Genomic DNA, 21,300 nt, shown 5'->3' with positions numbered 1-21,300 from the left:
ATAAGACTTTCAGAAAAGTCATTATCAGCTCTTGTACTATCATTTTTCATGAAATATTATGAAAAAAAATACATAAAGGAGATAAAAAGTGAGCTACAATAAATGTAATAAAATTTACCTTGCTCAAGACTTGCAACACCATTTGCCTGTTGTGTTTGTAGAGTAATTCTAGATTTTTTATCTTGTATAAATATCATTGAAGGTGCAGGGTAAAAATTTGCTTGTAAAGGCAATTTTGCCAATGTTTTACGCCTTTGCATCTATTTTGATACAAAAATAGACACAAATTTCATAAGTGCAATTTTTAAATATTATACATATACATATACTAAATATTACATTTGAAAGTAAAGGCTTTATTTAAACTCATTTTGAATTTTAATTCAAAATAAGATAATAAAAAGTTTAACTTTAAACATTTAATCCATCATGAAATATAAACAATGGTGTTAATACCAATTATTATTAAAAGGATGTTATTAATAATATTATTAAACGGGTGTTATTAATAATATTATTAAAAGGGTGTTATTAATAATATTATTAAAAGGGTGTTAACAAAATAAACTTATATAAATAATTCATTAATCAAAAATGTTTTATCTCTCTAAGGTCTACATCACTGAATAGATCTGTTAGTCAATTGTATGCCTCACAGAAACAAACAAAATTTCTTTTTCATTTATTAATTTTTTTAAAAGTAAAGTATTTGAAGAACTTAATGAATCATTATTATTCAAATTAATAAATCAAAAAAGTTAAAAAAAAAAAACCCATTTAACTACAGTATTTGAATACCGACATTTCAGTATCAGCGCTCTAAATAACGACCGATCAACAATCAATGATCACCTACTTTTAGAGAAATTGACATTTTGATCTCCTCAAATTAAATCTGGTCGATCAAGTTTGATCGGCAGTAATTGCTTGTCAAACTTTAATAATAATTAATAAAAAAACATTTGAAATACAGAAAGTTAAAAATATATTAAAATGAGTTATATTTTAAATTTAATTCATTTTAATTTAATAACAAACAACTTATTTAAATTCTAAATAAAATAATTAAAAAAAACAATACAGCAAATTTTATTCTAATTTTAAATAAAATAAAATCGGCAAAACAAACATTTTATTTTCTAAATAGTTAAAATAAAAAAAACAAAAACAAAAATTTACATTATATTTTAAACATCTTTAAATAAAATACTTTTAAAAAAAAAAAAAAAAACTAATTTACATTATATTTTAAACATCTTTAAATAAAATACTTTTAAAAAAAAAAGCAAACTTTTATTTTAATTCTAAATAAAATAATTTATTTATATTCTAAATAAAATACTTGAAATAAGAACAGTAAAACTAATGTTAATTTAAATTCTAAACAAAATAATTAGAATAAAAACGGCAATGTTTTATTTATACTCAAGATAAAACATTTAAAAAGAAATACTACAAAACAAACAATTTATTTAAATTTTAAATAAAATAATTAAAGTTAAAATAGCAATTTGATTATGTAAGTTAAAAAAAAAAATGCATTTTAAATTTTAGTAAAATTTAATAAAAAAACGATTTGATCATCTTGTTTTTAATTTGTTATTAACTTTTATTTAATAAAAAATTAAAGACAAATAATTATTTTGAGCACTACAGTATTTAAATACCACCATTTGTTACAGTATTTAAATACAACTATTTGTTACAGTATTTAAATACAACTATTTGAATACTTGAATTAAAACCATTGGACAAAAATAAAACTTAAAGTCATTTATTTCAAATGTGATTACCTGAAATCCATTTAGATCAGTGAAAAACTCTCGATCATTATTTTGTATTCCACTTTCAATTCTCATAACAAACTCAAAATTATTAGTTTGTCTGATATCAAGAACATTACGAATATCTAATGATTGTGCTTCTAAGGTGTCTGAGTGATAAATTCTAACTTTATGTACTACAAATTGAAGTCGTGTCATTACTTCTGTGTATATTGGCCCAGATGTGATTGTAATAGGTGGATTGTTTTCAACAATAGACTAAATAAAATAAAAAGCAAATATAGTTTTCAATATTTGTAAATAATATATTATATTAGTTTAAACTGTTACAAAAATAAAATAAAACTGTTTTTCTTGTGACATTCAAGAAATTTTTGTTAAAAACTAAAAACTAAAGTAATGTAAAAAATTCAAAATAAAAGTTTAAACGTCTAAAATTCTTTATCAGACCTTTTATCAACTACTAGTTAAATCCTGATAAAGGGGTAGGTTCCGATAAACTTAAAACTTGCTAAATAGTGCTTTACGGGCTAAAAGCCTTCTAAGCATTTATTTTTGAGAAATCACTAACTGAAGGTTTCTCAAAGGTTGGTGATTTCTTAAACAAGAAGGTGGGTAGAAATGTTTTAACACCTACATATTTTTAACTTCTATATTTCATATTATTAAATACCATTATCTATATTTTTCAAAATTATTTGAAGTCATTTTGTCACCAACCCAACCCTATCTTTTAGTTGAATATAGATCTGTTTGTGTGACAACATAAGAGACCTGGGCCTGGGTTTTACAGATGATTACAACTACTGTATTACTATTTTTTTCAATTTAATACTTTTTTATTTAAAATAATAAATGTCTCAAAACTATAAAAAAATTATTGTTTTAATAAAATTATATACTTTTTTGGTAGTCCAACTTTCATATTTCTAATTATTTTACATCAGAATGTAGACATCCTATCAATAAATCAAAGATTTTGTCTTATTCAACTTTATCTTAGATTTATTAAAATTTATATAACAGGAGAACCTGTTGTTACCATTCTTTTAATTCAACTTAAATATAACTAAAAACTTTATAAGAAAATTATATAGGATACTTCTAAAACTATTCATGTTATATTGGGCCAGTCAAATTAGGTTTTGACACGGAAAAAATTTGGAGCAAGCTGAAAATTGCTGTAAATGTTCTGTATGCACTCCTGATTCGTATAAGAAAAATCGGCCAAAATTGGAGTGAAGCTTTTCCTGAAATCCAAGATAGCGTCCAAGATGGCATCCAAATTACAGTTTGTAATATCTGAACTTGTAGATCACTTAGAAACATGATTCTTTCGTCTATTATTTTGTTTATGAGGTTAAAAAAAATATTTTCTGAACTTTTTAGTTTTATGAAAAAACAAAATGGTTGTCAAAATCCAAGAGGGCGACCAAAATGGCTTCAAAATTGAAATATTCAAAATCTCAGCTTGATCAAATTGAAGTACAATTTTTGCGTCAAGTATTATGTTTTTCTGGTAAAGCAACTCATTTTTCACAACTTTATTTTTGTGAAAAAAAAAATCGTAGTTAATATCCAAGATGACTGCCCAAACAGCACCCAAACTAAAATATGAAAGTTTGTATATTACTTTTAAATACAATTTTTGTGTCTTGTAATTTGTCATTGAGGAAGCAAAGATGTAGCATGCCAAATATGAATTTTCAATAAATGTTTTATACATATCAGTATACAAAGTATACGGTGTTTTAACAAGAATCGTAAACAATTTTGTCTTGACAAGAATTGTATACAATTTTGTTTTCACAAGAATTGTATACAATTTTGTTTTGTCAAGAATTGTATACAATTACTAACAATTGTTCATAGTAAACCCACGGTTATATAAGTCTTTGAGAAATTTGCTTGGAAGATAATGCTATTGTGTATACAAATATTAAATAAAGAAATTGGAAACTTTAAACTATATCACATTGTATTTTGAACAATAGCTTAACTACACGTATTTCAAATATTACAAAATTATCATAATTATATTATCTCAAACTTTAATATATTCAATTGTAAATTGTTCATCTGAACAATTGTAAGCTCTTAATCTGAACAATTGTAATTGTAAGCTCTTCATCTGTAACTTGTAATCTTGTAATTGTAACTGTAATTTTGTAATTCTTCATCTGTAACTGTAATCTTGTAATTGTAAGCTCTTCATCTGAACAATTGACTTCTCCATTTGCATAATTGTCACAACTTTTATCTTCATCAGAAAAGTCAGAATCATTTACCTTGGTAGGATTTGAGCAATCTACTCCATGGCATGACCCACACATTGATGAGCAATTCAAACCACCTAAATATAATAAATAACTATTAATTAAAATAACTACTAAAAGTTTTCCATCATTGCAAATCAACTACTACAGGAATTATTTTGGTAGAAAATTTTGTTTTATTATATACCGCTATTATCATTATATTTATTATTCATAAGACTACATTTACCTTTTTCACATTCCCAATTCCTAATGCATCCAATTTATCAGTTTACAAGTAAAAAAAATAGCATACAGCTTACAAGAAGCAAAAAATTTTCTGGAGTTGGCGGTTTAAGCTTTGATGTTGGTAAGACATTTGATTCTATCATTTTCCAACCCCATTCCAATGGATCCAAGTTATGACTGAATCATTGCTGTACTTAATGGTAGACATGAAATGAATATTGCTTTGCTCCGGAAATCGTTGGAGGTAATACAGTTGAATCGAATGTTTTGTGAACTGGTTTTGATACTGGTCTGCGAAGATACTCATAATTACAAAATTTATCAAGTGAAATAGACTTGCTTTTCGATCCATGTAGTGCTAAGTAAAATTGTTCATAAAAATTCACATTGTTATGCAACAATTTGAAGGCTTTTTTTTTGCCTTGATAGTAAGGAAATGGTGTGGAATCACATCCAGACATTGCATGTAAAAGTAATAACTGCCTAGAGCAGTCACTAAGACCTTCTTTCAGCTTGTTTGCACTGTAAACTTTGTCTTGCTTAGTATCTTTGTCAGGCTTCCTCATGAAAATATTAGTAGCTAAAAATGATAGAGCCACAAGTAATACTAGCAGATCTGTGTCTTCTCCTATAATTACAACAGGCTCATTGAACAGGTTCATGTCTTGACAACTTAATTGCTGTATTGATAATTGGTGTATCCGCATCTTCTGGTGTCTGTTTAATATGAATTCCATAATTTGCAAGGCGCACTGATAAAGCTTCAATGAATCTAGTTTTGTTGAGAGAACTTGAAAGAAAATTTGCCTGGATTAAATTAACTGTCATTGATTTGTCAAAAATAAAGTCTGCTGAAATTGCTTTGGATTGGCGTCATCTGTGTTCTTCCGTTCTTGTGTTCTTTTCCATGAACCTTTACAGAAGCCGCAAAGGAACCCAAGGATAAAACTTTATCCATCTGTTTTAAATGAATATTGGAAAAATTCATTCTAACCATTTTGTTCTAAGCATTTATGCCAGTTTCAACTGCTCTATCACAGTAAACTTTATTATTGCCTACTTTACTGTTGGAAAGAGATATCATTTCAAGTCAATTTCTTGTCACATGTATGTCTTTATATACGTTTGAAGCCTCAAAGGAATTACAGTTGAGAAATAATGACTTCTTAGCGTGCTGAGGACCGCGTGTTCTAAGCCGCAAGAGAATTTACGTTATAATATAGTTTACGTTGTAATTAGTTTTTTAGATTCACAGTCAGTTGGTGAGAAATATAATAAGTTGAAAGAAAAGTAGTTTCTTTAGTGTCTCAGGGAAACAAGAATAAATTCTTCACAATTGTAATTAATATGATTATTTATAAATTAACTTACTTTAGGTTTCAGTTTAGAAACTTAGAATTCATCAGAGAACAAGCTTCACTCATTAAACAGTTGAGAATTGCTACATTAAATCTTTTACATTAATTTCGACATATAACAAATATAACAATAATATAACAAATAATTTCTAATCTCAAATGGATATGAGCTGACACTCAAAACATTGTAAGAGTATTAAAAAGCATTTGCGTAAAGTGTATTTTAATATTTTTTTTAGCCGACATTTTTTATTTTTAGCCGTTTAGCTCAAAAAAAAAATTTCAAAAATGACCTCAAAAACATAATACTAGATGCAAGAGTCATATTTCTAAATCATCTACAGGCTGATATATTACAAATATCATTTTGGACGCCATCTTGGATGTTATCTTGGATTTCAGACAAAGCTCCAGATCGAATTTGGCCATTTTTATCCAAAATTAATGAATGCATGCTGAACATCTACAGCAATTTTTAGCTTGCTCCTAATTTGATGCAATGAAGATGGTCAGAAGGGAATTGAATTCTGAATCTATTTAATCAAAAGAAATCACAGTCCCTGATTTTTAAGTATTAAAAAAATATTACTTGTAAAATTAAATACTTTTTTCAATTAACATTTTATCATTAAAACTATTAAGTTTTAAATTAAATTTTTTTTTGTTTTGCTGACTGCCATGGAATTGAAATGATGCCTTAAGTTTATTATCTGATCTTTTTATGCGGTCAAAACACTTTCAAAATTATAAAAAATGATTAAAAAACTTTAAAAAAAGTCTTACTATTAAATTTATTTTTACAAAAAAAAAAAAAAATTATTAATTATTAAAAAAAGTTTTTATTTGAATAGATAAGAATATAGTTCGATTAACAAAAGTAAATGTTGTTAAACTAATTGAAGTTTTTTTTTTTTTAATGGAAATTTCAAGTTATCACAATAAAAGTTAATTAAAAGGTGATTTCAAAGCATAAAAATTATTTTAAATTATGAAAAAAAAAAAAGAATCTGATTGATGGTTTTAAACATTTTGTACAAACACCATAAATACCATTTAAATGATTTGTATAAACGCAAACATTTATATTGTTTAGTATAACCTTTCTTGTTTTATTTAAATAATAACGTGTGTATTTTTTCAGAATAGAAGATAAACACATAAAAAAATTTCTAGTTTTACAAGTTATTAGACAAATTTTTATTTCAAATAAAATTTAGTATATATTAATCATAATATTAATAAAGTAATTATAATTGCTAGATTATCGATTGTTTAGTTACTTAACATTATAAAAATATTTTTCAATAAAAATATTTTTTTAGCAATTAAACATTGTGCAATAAAATTATCCATTGATTTTTCAATATTCTATATTATTCAACATTTCCAAAACATTCAACCTTAGTTTGAAATCTGTCATTACATTTCTAAGCAATAATGTCAATGCTAATAAAAACCAGTAAATGTTGGACAAAACTTTTTCAACGATCTGTTGACATTAATAAAAAAAATTAAAAATCAAGACCAGAAAATTCTTTTTTTTTATTAAAAAAGATTGCATCCTCAAGCCAAAACTATGAGCATAAACTCCATACATGTTCTATACAATTCTACTTGTTTGCAAGAATATTTTTTAGATAAGTTTGAATCATAAAAAATGCTGAAAAACTGAAAAGTAGGAAGGAAAAAAAAGACTTCAAAAACTTTAGTTTTATTGAGTAGGATAAATATGAAGAAAAATGAATGATTTTTTTTGAAAAAATGATGTACTTGTGAACTATTGAACTGAAGTTGTTAAAATTTTTTGATAATTATTTTAAAAAAAAAATTTACTATACCGTGGCTTCACCACTGGGTAAAAAGAGGTATGCTCCACTTCTGTCCATATTAGCAACTGTGCCATATGACATGAAAATAATCTGCACTTTCTTAAGAACTATTCCGTCTGTAGAAAGATCAGTTAATAAGCCAGTATCTGCATCAAAAACAGCCTTTAAGTAATCATTTTTCACATAAATCTCTTTTGTATTACCAGCACTTACTTTGAATTTCTCACTAAATCAAAGTAAATATTAAACATAGTGATATAATCAAAAATATATTACCTTAAAAAAAATTATAAATACATTATATTAAAGCAACTTGTATTGTTGATTCTTTAAATTTCAATTATATTGGTGTTCGCCTAGTTTCATTTTACTCAAAGCTAAGAAAAGGTTTGGAACTTTTATTGACTGAAATAACGAGCATTTTTGTGTTGTTTCTGATTTTTTTTTTTTTTTGAGTTGCTAGATATTATGAACTGTTGTTTGTTATATGCTTTTAACTGTAATTGTTTTATACTATGAAATCCAATAATAAAAAAAAAGCAAACTGTTATTTTTACTCATGCTATTTGCAAATAACATTTTTTAATATTTATTTACTAAAACGATAAGGCTTTTATATTTCCAAGTCTAAATGAGGTTAAATTAAAAAATGAAAGTATACAGTATAAGTTGAACCTTTATTTTGTTGAGTATTTTATAATTATTTCATTGCAAAAAATTCATAAAAAAAAAGTTTGTAAATGAAATATTGCAATTTTGTAGAACTTCCATATTATGACGGTCAAAAAACATGGAAACTACGACTCTATATTAATAACCTAAAAGGATTTCTTAGGAACCGCTAAAAATATGATTTATAAAAATATTTGCATACTTAGTATTTAATTTTAACTTTAGGCTAATTGTTATTTTCAGAAACTCCATCAAACATGATAATGTTTTGATAAGCTCCTTAAATTTATAGGTGATCCAGTGAGGATCACCTATAAATTTAAGGAGCTTATCAAAATACATAGTTTAGGACTTAAACCTCATCATGACATCAAAATTAGTACAAAGAGTTCTTATATATTTTATCTTTTGTCAAATTTTAAATATGCAATGAAAATTTATTGTTTGTGGCAAATTTAAATTACCTAGTTCATTGGTGTTCATTTAACCTATATTAAACTGATTGACCAAAAAAATTTTAATTGATGTCTTTTACTAATATCTAGTATTTTTAATTGAAGTCTTTTACCAATATCTAGTATTTTTTAGAAATTTCAGAATCAACATTATAGTTGAGATAAAGACAAAATAAAGAATTTAAAATTTTCAATAGCCCTAAATTCTTGTACAGGTAAAGTTATCACCATGAAACAATTATTATATTTTAATAATTTCAGATTTAATTTTTTAATAATCTTATTTTAAAAAAAATAAATTGATTTAATAGTTAAATATTTAACAACTTTTTTTTTTTTTAATAATTTGATTGTATTTACTAATTCGATTTAATAATTTGATTGTAACTTTACATTTTTGAGACTAAATTTAAACAAAACGTAATGTTTAAAATAATTTTAAAAAAAAGAAAAGAATTGCAAACTTGCTTGATAGTTGGCTGATTAATATTGTAAGTTGTTGTAACAGATAAGTATGAAGTGTTTGATGTAACTGCACGAGAAATAAAATACTTTGATAAACCAAGCGCTGGGATAACAGCAACAAATGAAACTTCATATTTTGCATTATGAGCAGAAAGACTGTCTTTCCATAATAGACTGACTTGATATGGAATAGCTTCACCAGTAGAACTTTTAACCTAAGAAAACAATTTACTGATTACTGATAATACCAATACAATAAAAAACATTCAACCATGTTCTAGCTTGTTATAGTTCTTTATTACTCTTAATTTTTGTTTTTAAATTGAAAAAAATGGATTAATTTTAAAAATAGAAGTCATCTTGTATAAATTATTCAATCTATTGCCTTATTTTTTATTTCTTATATACTTTTTTAATTTTATTAAGAATTTGCCTATCAACTCATAATTGTGCAGTTTGTTTTTCTTTCTTTGAAAATTTAAATTATGCTATTGAAAAGAAAAGTCAAAGACTCAAAATTAATAATATTTTATTGAAAAGAAGAAGTTGAAGACTCAAAATTTAAATGATTAAAATATATTATAAAATTTTTTTTTATAAAAATATGTTTTCATACTTCTACCAACGGTTCAGAAACATGCAAGAAGACAGTCTGTTTGCGCTCTTGTGCAAGAGAATTATAAAAAACTACTTGTGAAGGTTTGTCTGATATAATAATAAGATTTTTTATAGGCAATGAATCAAACGACATTCGATTTTCACCAAACAAAAAAATTTGAGTATTGCCAATGGAATCAGAATACTGAAAATTTTTGTGAGTCAATAAAAAGTTTGCAGAAGATTCCATAACTTTAATGCTAGATTTAATTGCATCAAACATTTTCTGACCAAAATCATTAACTACTGGATTCTTTGAAGTACCTGTGACTCCATCATGGTGCTGAAATAATGCAAGAGATTTTCTGGCATGCATAAGTTCAGAATACATATTATCTTCTGGAAATTGTTGTGCATTTTTATGGTAACTTTTTGCAAGAGAATAAATAATTTCTGCAGCCCTGTAAGTAAAAACAAAAATTAACCACAAGTTCTTTAAAATAATTTGAATAAAGAAAGTTTGCATATATTTTACCAACAAATTTGTTAAATATAAACTAAATTGCAAAACTAAATGTTACTATTACAAAACCAAAACACAATACCCATGTAACACTATTAAATAAAATCAATGCCCATGTAACACTATTAAATAAAATCAATACCCATGTAACACTATTACATAAAATCAATACTTCTTAAAGGCATAATGCACTAAAATCATAAATCATTTTTGTTTATCAAAAAATATTTTTCATTTTTGTTTCAAATTTTACTTGATAGTAAATAGTGTGGAAGCAAACAATTAAAAAAAAATTTAAATTTTTCAAAATAGTTTATTTTGATCAAAAGGCAAATCATAATAGTGATCAAACTTTAGCTAATTATGATTTGCTTTTTGATCAGTTTTAAAATTATGTCCCAGAAAATAATAAAGAAAAGGTTTAGGTGATGAAGTGAACTGAGTTATTAAATGATAATCAATTCAAATAAGCCATGTTGCTATTGTTATTGATGTTACTGCTATGATGTTATTATTGCTGCACTAGGTGAGATTAGATAGATTATATCATAGATTATATCAAGAATAAGTAATTAAATCTTCAATGTGGAACAGAATTACCATGACCTTTATTATGGGTCCAGACAGTTAATAATTTTCTATTTTTTTTTTTTAAAAGTTTATTAAAACTTTCAACACCAAGAAAAATTAGCATGTTCAACTTTTTATTCACAAAAATAGAAAAAAGAAAAATGTAATAGTAACTTGTTTTAAAGAAAAATTAAAATTTATTTTTTACTCTGGATTTTAAACTTACAAATAAATAATCAGTATTTTATACTTTTGATAAATAAAGATAAAAGAAGATCAGGGTAGCCTAAATTTACCCTCCATCCGTGCCTTTTTTTCTTTTTTTTTTTGATGAAACTTTAAAATCATCAAAAAAATTTTTATCAACTACTTTTTTTGATCTTATTTTAAATAGTACAAACCAATTTTTTAAACCAAGATATTACCTAGTAGTGTTTCATTAAACATATTTTATTAAACCATTTTTTAAACCAAGTTAAAACTCTTCTCAGATTTATTTTTAACTGTTGCATTTTAAATGCTTAAAACAAAATGGTTGTCAACAGACGTTTACACTTATTTGCTACTACCATACTTTTAAAACAAATTGAGTGGAAGTCAACACGTTTACACTTATTTGCTACTACCATACTTTTAAAACAAATTGAGTGGTTGTCAACACGTTTACACTTATTTGCTACTACCTTGATATAATTGCTAGATTCAATGTTCAACATTCAATGTTGTTTCACTTTCAGTTTTAAAGTAGTTTTAATTAGTTACTAAGCTTTTCTGAATTAGAAAGAGCCCATTCTCAAAATGCACGCGGTCCTTGGAGAAAGATCTATCAAGCAAGTTAAAATTTTCACCTTTTTGAATTTAATTGTTATTTATTAGTTTAGAAATATTACTTAAAGAGTCATATTAAGATAAATAATCATCATTAAGGATCATACTATAATTATAAAGAATTTAATTTTTAAATCATTTACATTAGGTTTGTTTTAGCTTTTCTTTTAGCAGTTTTGTTTTTATTGAGCTTATATTTTATTTTTTAGAAGGAAAATAGGGGTATGGATAAAGCACATTTATTTTTATGCACTTTTTTTGCAACAAAAAAGTTATACTTATACTATTTCCAAAAATTGGTTACTATTACTTTGAAATTGTGATGATGTGATGCTAATAACTATTTTTGTTCTTTTTTAGAAAATTTAAAAAAAATTAATTAAAATATTGAGCCAACACTGACATGTTATTGTATGTGAAGTTTAAAATTTGTTATGAGGATTACAGTTCTTATGAAAAAAAACATAAAGGTAAAGAGTATTGTTTGTACGTATATTTATATTTTGTTTACTTTGAATCTTTTTAAATTTTCTGATGCCATTTTTAAAATTTTTGTTTGCACAACTCAAGTTATATATGCTAACTTTTTGCATGTATGCTTTTTTGATAAATATGTGTATGTGGTAATATTTGCTTTATAACTGTTTTATGAATGCTTTTTTATAATAGTGTAAAATGTTTTTTTTTTATTGTTTGTGTATGTGGTAATATTTGTTATACAATTGTTTTATAAATGTGTTTAAATATGTTGATATAAGGTTTAATATTTATATATATATATATATATTGTGTTTATAGTTGGTTCATATGTTTATATTATGTTGTTTCCATGTTTTCAAAGTACTGTGACTTGGCAAATGTGTAGAGCAAGATTTGTCAACCTTGCCAGCCAAGGGATGTACTTATCACAGAAGTATGACTTAACAGTGTTTAGTGTTAAAATGTGTTACTGCTTTAGGTCTAGGTGTTTTCTAACCTTTATCATTAATTATTCTGGCAATACATGTCTTTTAATAACATTTTGCGTAATTTTGTTACTTATGTTAATAATGCTTACCTTTATGTTGGTGTCTATTGTAAAAATAATTAATATGTAGTTTCATTATTGGAACTCGCTGCTTTTAATTTTTTCATTCACTAAAAGCTAAAACAAATCATTTTACTATATGTACATTTTGTTTATATCTCAACTTGATTTTTTGTCTTTAACTCTGTTCATTACATGGTTTAACAAAAAATTTTTTGGAACCATTAGGTACCAACACAAATCATTTTCTAAAAGCTAACATGAAATAACGATATTTAACAACTGCTACTCTGGAATTACAACAGCTTATCTCTACATAATAGGTACATTGGTTTCCAATTTTCATATACATTTTTCTTTGTATTTACTTATTCATTACATTTTTTCATATCAGATTTATCATATGATGAATTTATGTGATATAGAAGAACAAATTATTATTAATTTTTATGTATTTTTTAAAAACATTAAATAATTAGTTCAAAGTTCAACGTTTTCACTTTAAAGTAGCTTCTAGACTTTTTTAAATGTGTTTCTCATTATTCACGTGGTTTTACAAGCAAGGTCTGTAAGCAAATTTAAGCTGATAAATTTTTCTTAGTTTTTAAAAAAAATTAATATTGTTTTTTATTTAATTTAATTTGTTTAAATGTAGTAATTTAGCTTAACTAAGCAAGTTTTGTTTTATATTTTAGTGCAACTGAAAAAAAACTGAAATCTATTTTTTAGAGCAACTTAAAAGAGCTGGAGTGCTTTTCAATTTGCTTTATTGTTATTTTTTTTTATTAGAAGGGTTAATAATTAAAAAAAAATTTAGACAGTAGAACTGGTACTAATTTGAGTAAGTTAACTATATTGTTTTTTTTTTATATTGGGTTCATTTTCTATTAGATGTATATTTTATGTATTTAACATAGAAAACTGACTGTCATTTGTTGACACATAAGTTTATATACATAAATTTGCCAATATTTCAGTATATTTTATATTTCTCTGCATATGAATATTTTCTCTTAGAAAATATTCATATACAGATACTCTTGAATTTGTTTTTATTTAGAGTAAAATATATTGACTGATATTGCTTCATTTTTTATACTTTTTGATTGTGTATTGTAATCTAGATTCTTTGCTAAATTAAAAATTATTGATATAAATATTGGTTTATATTTTTGATAAACAACTTATACATATTAACTTAAAAAAAGATAGGGATTTCAATTAATCTTAAGTTAAAATATAGTATTTGATTAGAAAAAATCACAATCTTTAAGATTCTTTTACATTTATTCATTATTCAGTTGTAACAATAGTAATATTACTGGTAATATGTTTAATGATAATAGTGAAATTGAATTGGATAATATTAAAAGAAATTATTTGTGTAAATGCTAATAGGCGACTTGAAACTAAGTGTTGTTCAAATGAAAGAGATAGAGTTAGGTATGATTAAATTAATCATCGCTGAAATGTAAGGAATGCTGCTGGGCAAGCAGAAAACTTACTTGCCAGAAAGCAGTAATAATATCTGTTAATTTGATTTTACTTTAGACACTTTAGAACAATGCTAAGCATGAATTTTACTACTTATAGTAACACTTAATAACAGGTTTAAATTTAAATGATTTTAAATTTTTTTATAAATCAGGGATTATACTTTTCCAGATATTTCCGGAATTCAATTCAACATTTTCTATACATACAAGTTTAGGTATAATTTTTGTGATATATTTGTTTTTTAAGCTTTTTCACTCATCACTCATAGAAAAAGAAAGAAAAGTTTGAAGAAAAAAAAATTAGAAACAACTCAACAAATTTTGGAGGATATGAGGGAAAATATTTTCCTAATTTTTCTGGATATTTTACTAAAACAATTTTCCAGATTTTTAAAATATGACCTGGATGATCTATGATAAATTTAACATAATGTTTTTTTTTAGTTGCCTTTGTCATCATTTAATTAGTCTGCTTACTGTTGAAACATGGTTTTAATTTTGTAAATTTAATATGAAATTTACTCTATTAATCATTAGTCAACAGTTAGAGAGAAGCTGGAACTTTACATAATAATGATAAAAATAATTTTGTTTACTGCTAACATAAGAAAATCATTTACTATTATCTATTGCGTATCTTTTTTCTTTTTTTAATATGCTACTTTGGAAACACTTTCTTTTTCTCCCTCTATCTTAGATGAGAGTTAAACGGGAAATAGTACAGGGAGCATTAATAAAATTTATGTAATTACTGAGCAATTGATAATGACCATTTATAAGAAATATTGTTGCTTGCTATTTTATGATGTAATTGCTCAAATTGTTTAGCTGATTATCCCTAAATTGTTTAAATGTTGTAATAAATATGATCTTTTTAGTTCAAGTGTTTTAGTTAATAAAATACCTTATTAATTTGTGGTGTTATTTGCTCATGTTATTACATTGTGTTGTTTAGCATTTTTATAATCTTTTCTTTTTTTAATTATTCTGGAGTCAAATAGTAATATCTGTAACGTGTGCTTACAAATATCTAATGCTATGCGCTCTTAATACTGTGTTTTGTGTTGTTGGAGCTAGGTTGTTATAGCTAATTTTTTTTTTTATTCTTTATATTTTCTGTTATATTATTATCCTAATTCTACTAGCAATAAAGTGCAAATAATGCTTTTGTAATTGAAAGTTCTAATTTTTATTTATTTCTTTTTTAGGTATTGGCAGGCTTTACTCGACTTTCCTTTTCTGGAACCTGCTATTTTTTAAAAGATTTTAAAAAGAACTTAACTGATGTTAAACTAGCCTTTTTATGTTGTTAACTATAAGCAATGACATTGCTGATAGGGAACCAAATTTAAAATATTATTTATAGTTAAATTTGTATTTAACTTTATTTTTTTAGATAATATATCAAGTTGATAATGTATTTTTATTGCTATTAATGATTTAATTACTAACAACTCTTATTACGGGTTGCTTACTGCTAGTACATTCAAAACAAAATGACTGGATGTCAACTAGGGTGACCAAAAAATTTTTTTTTTCAAAAAGTGCACATAGGAACCTCCCATTCTTATCCATCTGCTCAAAACAAAAATTTTGTAAAAATTTGAAGTGAATTGAAGTATTTTTAGAGGTTGCACAAGTCATTCAAAGTTTCTGATTACATCGCAAAAAGCGACTTATTTTGTGGATTACACATCACATGAATATCAACAGCAAATAATTTATTATTATTCAACAGTTGCAACTGTACCAATGCACTTACAAAATAACAACAACAGTAAGACTGACAGTTATATTAATTTTAGTTATTTTGTAGTTTATGTTTAAAACAGTAGTCAATACAGTCGATCTTCAGTGCTATTACAAACTTATTCAGCTTTCAAAAGTCCCAACAGCAAAGTGCCTTTCTTGGGATCTGAAAATTTGTGGCGATGTTCCTGGACAACCTGCAATAAGTACTGTTTCTGTTCTTCATTTTTTGTTAGCAGTAAATTGTAATCCTGTATGAGTTTCACTCCTCTTTCAGTGGAGTCATTAACTACAGTTAGAGCCGACACAATTTGTTCTGAGGCAACATAGTCACTGTTTTCTTTCCACTGCTCTGGTGACAACTTTAGAAACACATCACTCAGCTGCAGGATCTGCAGGATCAAAAAACTTTCTGGCGTTTGAGGTTACAATTTCACTCAGTGGCTGTAAAGCATCGACAAACCTAGAGTCAAGTCTTGTTGGTGGATGGTCTGAGCCAGCTTGTACACGTTGCATGTTACTGATCATTGTCTGTTTTTTGCTAAAATCAATTTGTGGATCAAAGAAAGCTAAACCAATAGTTATTTCACTCAAATACCACAGATGAATGCTGTAACTGTAGCCTGTCTAATGGCTTGATTACTGTATTCAGACAACTAGCGTAGCAAACGAAGATCATTGGCAGGCGATGTAACCGCACGAGGAGCCGGGAACCATGCTTCAATGTAAACACCACATATAAACAAGAGAAACTGGAAAATTTCCTTTTCTTCACCAGCTTTCAGTTTGAATTTAGACCTGAACATCTACATTTTGAATGAATAAATGATTCTAGCCATCCAGCATGCCCGGTGCAAAGCTCAAGGTGCTGTGAAATGAACACCACGCCATGGAGTTCCACCTAGAAAGATGATTGCTAGTTCCAAGAGTTCCCTGTAACCATCTCAAAGTTGATAGATTTCAATATTTGTCTCAGCAAAATGGCTTATACGAGCCTTAAAATCAGCAATCTCTACCGCATCTACTGCTGTCTGGAAGTTGCTCTGGTCAATCCGATTTTAATTGTCTTGGAATCTCATAAAGAACAGAATATCTGGACCTGTGGATGTAGCTATTTTAATTAAAGAAAAGACCTTATCAACTAGAATTTCCATAATATGATGCCTACATGCAAGATTTAAAAGTTCACAGTCAAGAGCTTTTTGTATCAGACTGCATGCACCTGCATACTGACCCGTGCTGCTAGCAGTCATTTAGAAAAAATAATTCTCTTATAACGTCACAAACATTCCAGTTATCGATACATCGTGCTACAGTGGCTGCCTGTGCTTCTCCAGTCCCGGAAGTAACTTTTAGAATGCCAAGTAGTTGTACTGTTTCAACACCGGATACAATAACATGCTTTGTATGCTTTGTATGTATGTTGATAAATGCTTGTATATTATATGTATATTGTATTCCTAGGAGATCTTGATCAATGCATTCTGGTGAGCGATATCAAAAATCCAGCTTAAATGTTCACAAAATGCCTCCTTTTTTATTTGAGTAACAGTTCGACATTTAAATGCTTTCTTTAGCCCTTGCCAATCGTTGTGGATTTACAGAACTTGTTTAACTATGTCATGCCAATGGGCAGTTGGGATACCAGCTTTCTCCCAAACATCAAGAAATTGCATAATTACCTCTGCACTTTCTTTCAACTCTATGTTCAGCTCTTTGTGGTGATAAAAAAAGATTGACAAAGTCTCTCGCAATAAGGGCAACTTCTTAGTTTGGTTAAGGTTAGAGGCTGGTGCTCCAATTAGCCACACCAGAGTCTGATGTCTTGTCTTCATGGCTTCATCATTTGTTTTTGTGGTGGTGGCCATTGCAAACTAGAGACCACTGAAACAAAAACAAAAAAATAATACAGTGTTGATAATTTAGCAAAAGAGCATACTTTTCAATTGTAACTTCTCCAACCTCGTGGGGCTGGCTTATTCTGTCACATATATAATTCATAATAGTTACAAGAGTTTGTAATGGATATTTAGTAACTCTTATATCAAACAATATGCTGAATACTTACATAACTGTCATCCAGTAACTTAAAAGTAAACCAACAACGCGAATTTGCGGACTGACCAAAAGCAAAATGATATGCCCCGTGGAACTTCAGAGACTCTGTGCAATCTCTAAATATTCATTTTATATATTGGACTCATTTGGCACCTTCCAACTTGCAATAATATAATGTTCATTTTTTTCCATATACTTATGAACCACCCTAATGTCAACACATGTTTACACCTACTTGCTACACCATACTTTTTTAAAAAAATGACTGGATGTCAACACATGCTTACACTCATTTGCTACTGCCATATTTTTAAAACAAAATGACTGCATATCAACACATGTTTACACTTATTTGCTACTTTTGATTAATTTCCTATTTTTTGCACTTGGTTAAAAAAAGTAAAAACAGCAAAACAATCAAAATTATTTATATTGAATACTTATTTCTAATTTATATTTGTTATTTACATATTTTATATTTTAATAATTTACTTGAATTTTTTTAGAATAAAGTTAATACAATGATACCTAAGATGTCCAGTCAACTCTCGATCCATATGCTTAAAGAAAGATCTGGAAGTAAAATAACCACTCCAATAGTGGTCATCACGATCTGCGTAAGTAAAAAAATCTCCTCCAAGTGTTTTAAAACTTTGTGGTTTTTCACCTGGTTTCACACCTTCTCGTTCAGCAACTGCTTGAAAATAGTCCTTTAAAGTGCCAAACCGAATCTCTGCATTTAGCTCAGGATGCGAGTTTACATATTCCATGATTTTTTCATAGTTTGTATATTGTGCCAAAACTTCAAAAACTTTGTCGTATCGAAAATCATCACCTAATGGAGCTAGTACAACATTTGATCTATAAAGTTGTGCTTTTTTTTTATATTGATCTAAAAGTGTTTCTGAACGCTCTTTAATATTATCATCCTGAACCTCTCTGGGAGGTATATGCCAAGGACAATACACACCTCCACCAGGAAGTCTTTTAAAATCAAACTGACAGCAAATTTTGGGGTCAGGCCCACAAGTATGAGGAACATCATAGCTGTAGAATGGCATTACATGTGTAAAAATATCAGTTGTTGAACCATGATCTTGAAAAAAAAAGTCTTGTTTACAAAAGAAATGCTTAAAGTATTACACAATTAATAAATAAATATATAAGCATGGAAAAACACAAAAATTCAATTAAAGTAATTCAAAATTTTACCCCAATTTTGTCTCCACATAAACTCTAAATTTTTATTTTCTGCAAGATATTTTTTTATTCTGTAATGCACTCTTTGGATCAGCATACATTCAAATCCCATTCTTTTTAAAATATATGCCATGGTTGGAGAATAACCAAAAGGATCAATAGACCAGCTATTTTTAGGTTTAATTCCTGAAATTGAATAAAAACCTCTTTATAAAAATAGTTAACTAAAAACAAGCTGGATAAATGAAAAGGTAATGAAAGAAATTGAAATTAATTTTACTAATATATAAATTATAAAATTAAATTCAGAATAATTTTTTAGAAAACTAGAGGTTAGGAATAAAATACTCAAATTGTAATTTATTTTTGTTTAATTTTAATTAATTTTGTTTAAATCATTTTTGTCTAAAATTAAAATTATTTAGCCAACCATATGAAAGCAAAACTATTTTGAATGATTTTTAAAATTAACAAATGTAAGTTTTATGAAAGTTGCAACCAATCTTGCAACCATTTCTTTAGCTTATACTATCAATAGTTTTGAACTTTAAAATTGTCAACTTATGAATTTTATGTTTTTCCTTTTTTTATACTATCTAAACTGATTAGATTTAAAACAATTTATTGATAATTTAAAACAATTTAGTGATAATACTGTTATAATATTTAGCCTAATTGTATAAATGATGATCCTTTAGACTAACGATTCTCCTTTAGACAAGGTCCAAAAAATATATTGTAAATGTAGTTAATTCAAATTTTTTAACATATTTGAAGCTAACTTGCAAGTTTTTCAATTTTCTTTTTAAAAAATTATTAAGCAAATTGATTGAAACTGCAGTGATTTCCAGAATGGTGGATGCTTTTATATAAATGACTAAAAAACCAAATAGATTTTAAAAATATTTATTATTGTTTATTATTGTTTGTTAAATCATTATAGTTAAAAAATTTTATTAATATTAGTATTGTTTGTTAAATCATTGGCTTCAGCAAATTATTTTTCTGTAATTAAAATTACTTAAGCTTGGTTTTCAATAATTGTAGAAATAATGTAAAACAGTTGTGAAATTTTGTTGGATAGCAACTTTTGGAGGAAACAATTTGTTTCTTTTTCCACAACAATTGATTACAACATGAAATTCATTACACAACCGATGTTAAGTTGCATAACTTACACTAGTTTCCATTGTAAACAAATTTGTTGTGCAACTGTTGAACGATAAAACAATTAGAAACACCAAGTTTAAGTAACTGCTATATTATTTATTACATTAATTATTACAATTGATGTAATAATTATACTTATTTATTTATATACATTAATCATTATTGCAATTTAATTTATATTAATATATTACTTATTTATTAATATAATTCTTTAGACTTGATAGTAGAGATCAGGGATGTTGAGTCCCAAAAAGGACTCCGGATTTGAAAGTCACAAAAAGATTACTATAAAAAAGCTTATTATAAAAATATAAAAAAGCTTATAGGCTACTAATGGGGAAAAAATCAAAATTTATAGGCCAGAAGAACAACCAATTTTTGAACCCGGAGTCCTAAGGTATAGTGGCGGCAAGGACTTCGGGTTTAAAAGCAATAAGTTCCAAGCCATTAAATATCATAAATTTTTTCTTATAGCAGATCATTAATCAACCAACATGGTTTAGAGCTTCTGGACACCAGAGACAATTAAAAAATAAAGTTATCAAGCCGGAGTCCTTTTGGGACTCTGGATCCCTGGTAGAGATTGAATATTATTAATCAGCTTAGAAAAAAAAGTGGGTCAATAGTCAACAGCAAGAATTCATTTTTTGACTTCAAAAAATGAATTCTTGCTGGTCAAGGTTTTATGAAATATAAAAATAAGCTATATAAAAAATAAGGTTTTTTTAAAGTACATATATTAAAATTTCAAAAAGTGTCTAAAACATCATCAAAGTTTAATATATTTATTTTTCTTTACACACTATTATAACTATATCTACTTTTTTGTTTTGTTTGATTCAGCTTAAAATTCACTTGACTGGGAGCAAAACACATGGGTGTCTTTTTAATACCTGATTAAAGTTCTAATTTTGTTAATTTCCACTGTTGTATTTAACTAATAACATTTTTAAACCTCTTGAAACTAGTAAATAAAATTTTAAATGTTGAACAATTTTTAAACCTCTTGAAACTA

The 21,300-nt window shown here is 26.4% G+C and overlaps 3 protein-coding genes across 4 annotated transcripts in view; all 3 read right to left on the bottom strand.

Moving 5' to 3' along the window:
• LOC100207349 (presequence protease, mitochondrial) overlaps nt 1-21,300 on the bottom strand; it is a 177,184-nt gene that overhangs the window by 114,673 nt on the left and 41,211 nt on the right. The window lies entirely within an intron of this gene.
• Nucleotides 1-21,300, bottom strand: part of LOC101240882 (uncharacterized) — an 85,048-nt gene that overhangs the window by 22,556 nt on the left and 41,192 nt on the right. The gene's annotated exons all lie outside the window — the stretch shown is intronic.
• The window catches only part of LOC100198326 (alpha-mannosidase 2), a 55,384-nt gene that overhangs the window by 5,864 nt on the left and 28,220 nt on the right, over nt 1-21,300 (bottom strand). The window contains exons 8-14 of one of the 2 annotated variants that reach the window (XM_065792816.1): nt 19,128-19,301; nt 18,444-19,011; nt 9,684-10,125; nt 9,071-9,282; nt 7,485-7,701; nt 1,794-2,042; nt 119-260 (exon numbers count right to left, since the gene is read on the bottom strand). In XM_065792816.1, coding sequence (XP_065648888.1) covers nt 119-260; nt 1,794-2,042; nt 7,485-7,701; nt 9,071-9,282; nt 9,684-10,125; nt 18,444-19,011; nt 19,128-19,301 — 2,004 coding nt within the window. Of the gene's footprint in view, nt 1-118; nt 261-1,793; nt 2,043-7,484; nt 7,702-9,066; nt 9,283-9,683; nt 10,126-18,443; nt 19,012-19,127; nt 19,302-21,300 lie in introns of both variants that reach the window. The other variant, XM_065792817.1, reaches the window with a different exon arrangement.

The sequence above is a fragment of the Hydra vulgaris genome, chromosome 03, assembly GCF_038396675.1.
Source record: "Hydra vulgaris chromosome 03, alternate assembly HydraT2T_AEP".
NCBI lineage: Eukaryota > Metazoa > Cnidaria > Hydrozoa > Anthoathecata > Hydridae > Hydra > Hydra vulgaris.
This window is presented reverse-complemented; position numbering and strand designations above follow the sequence as displayed.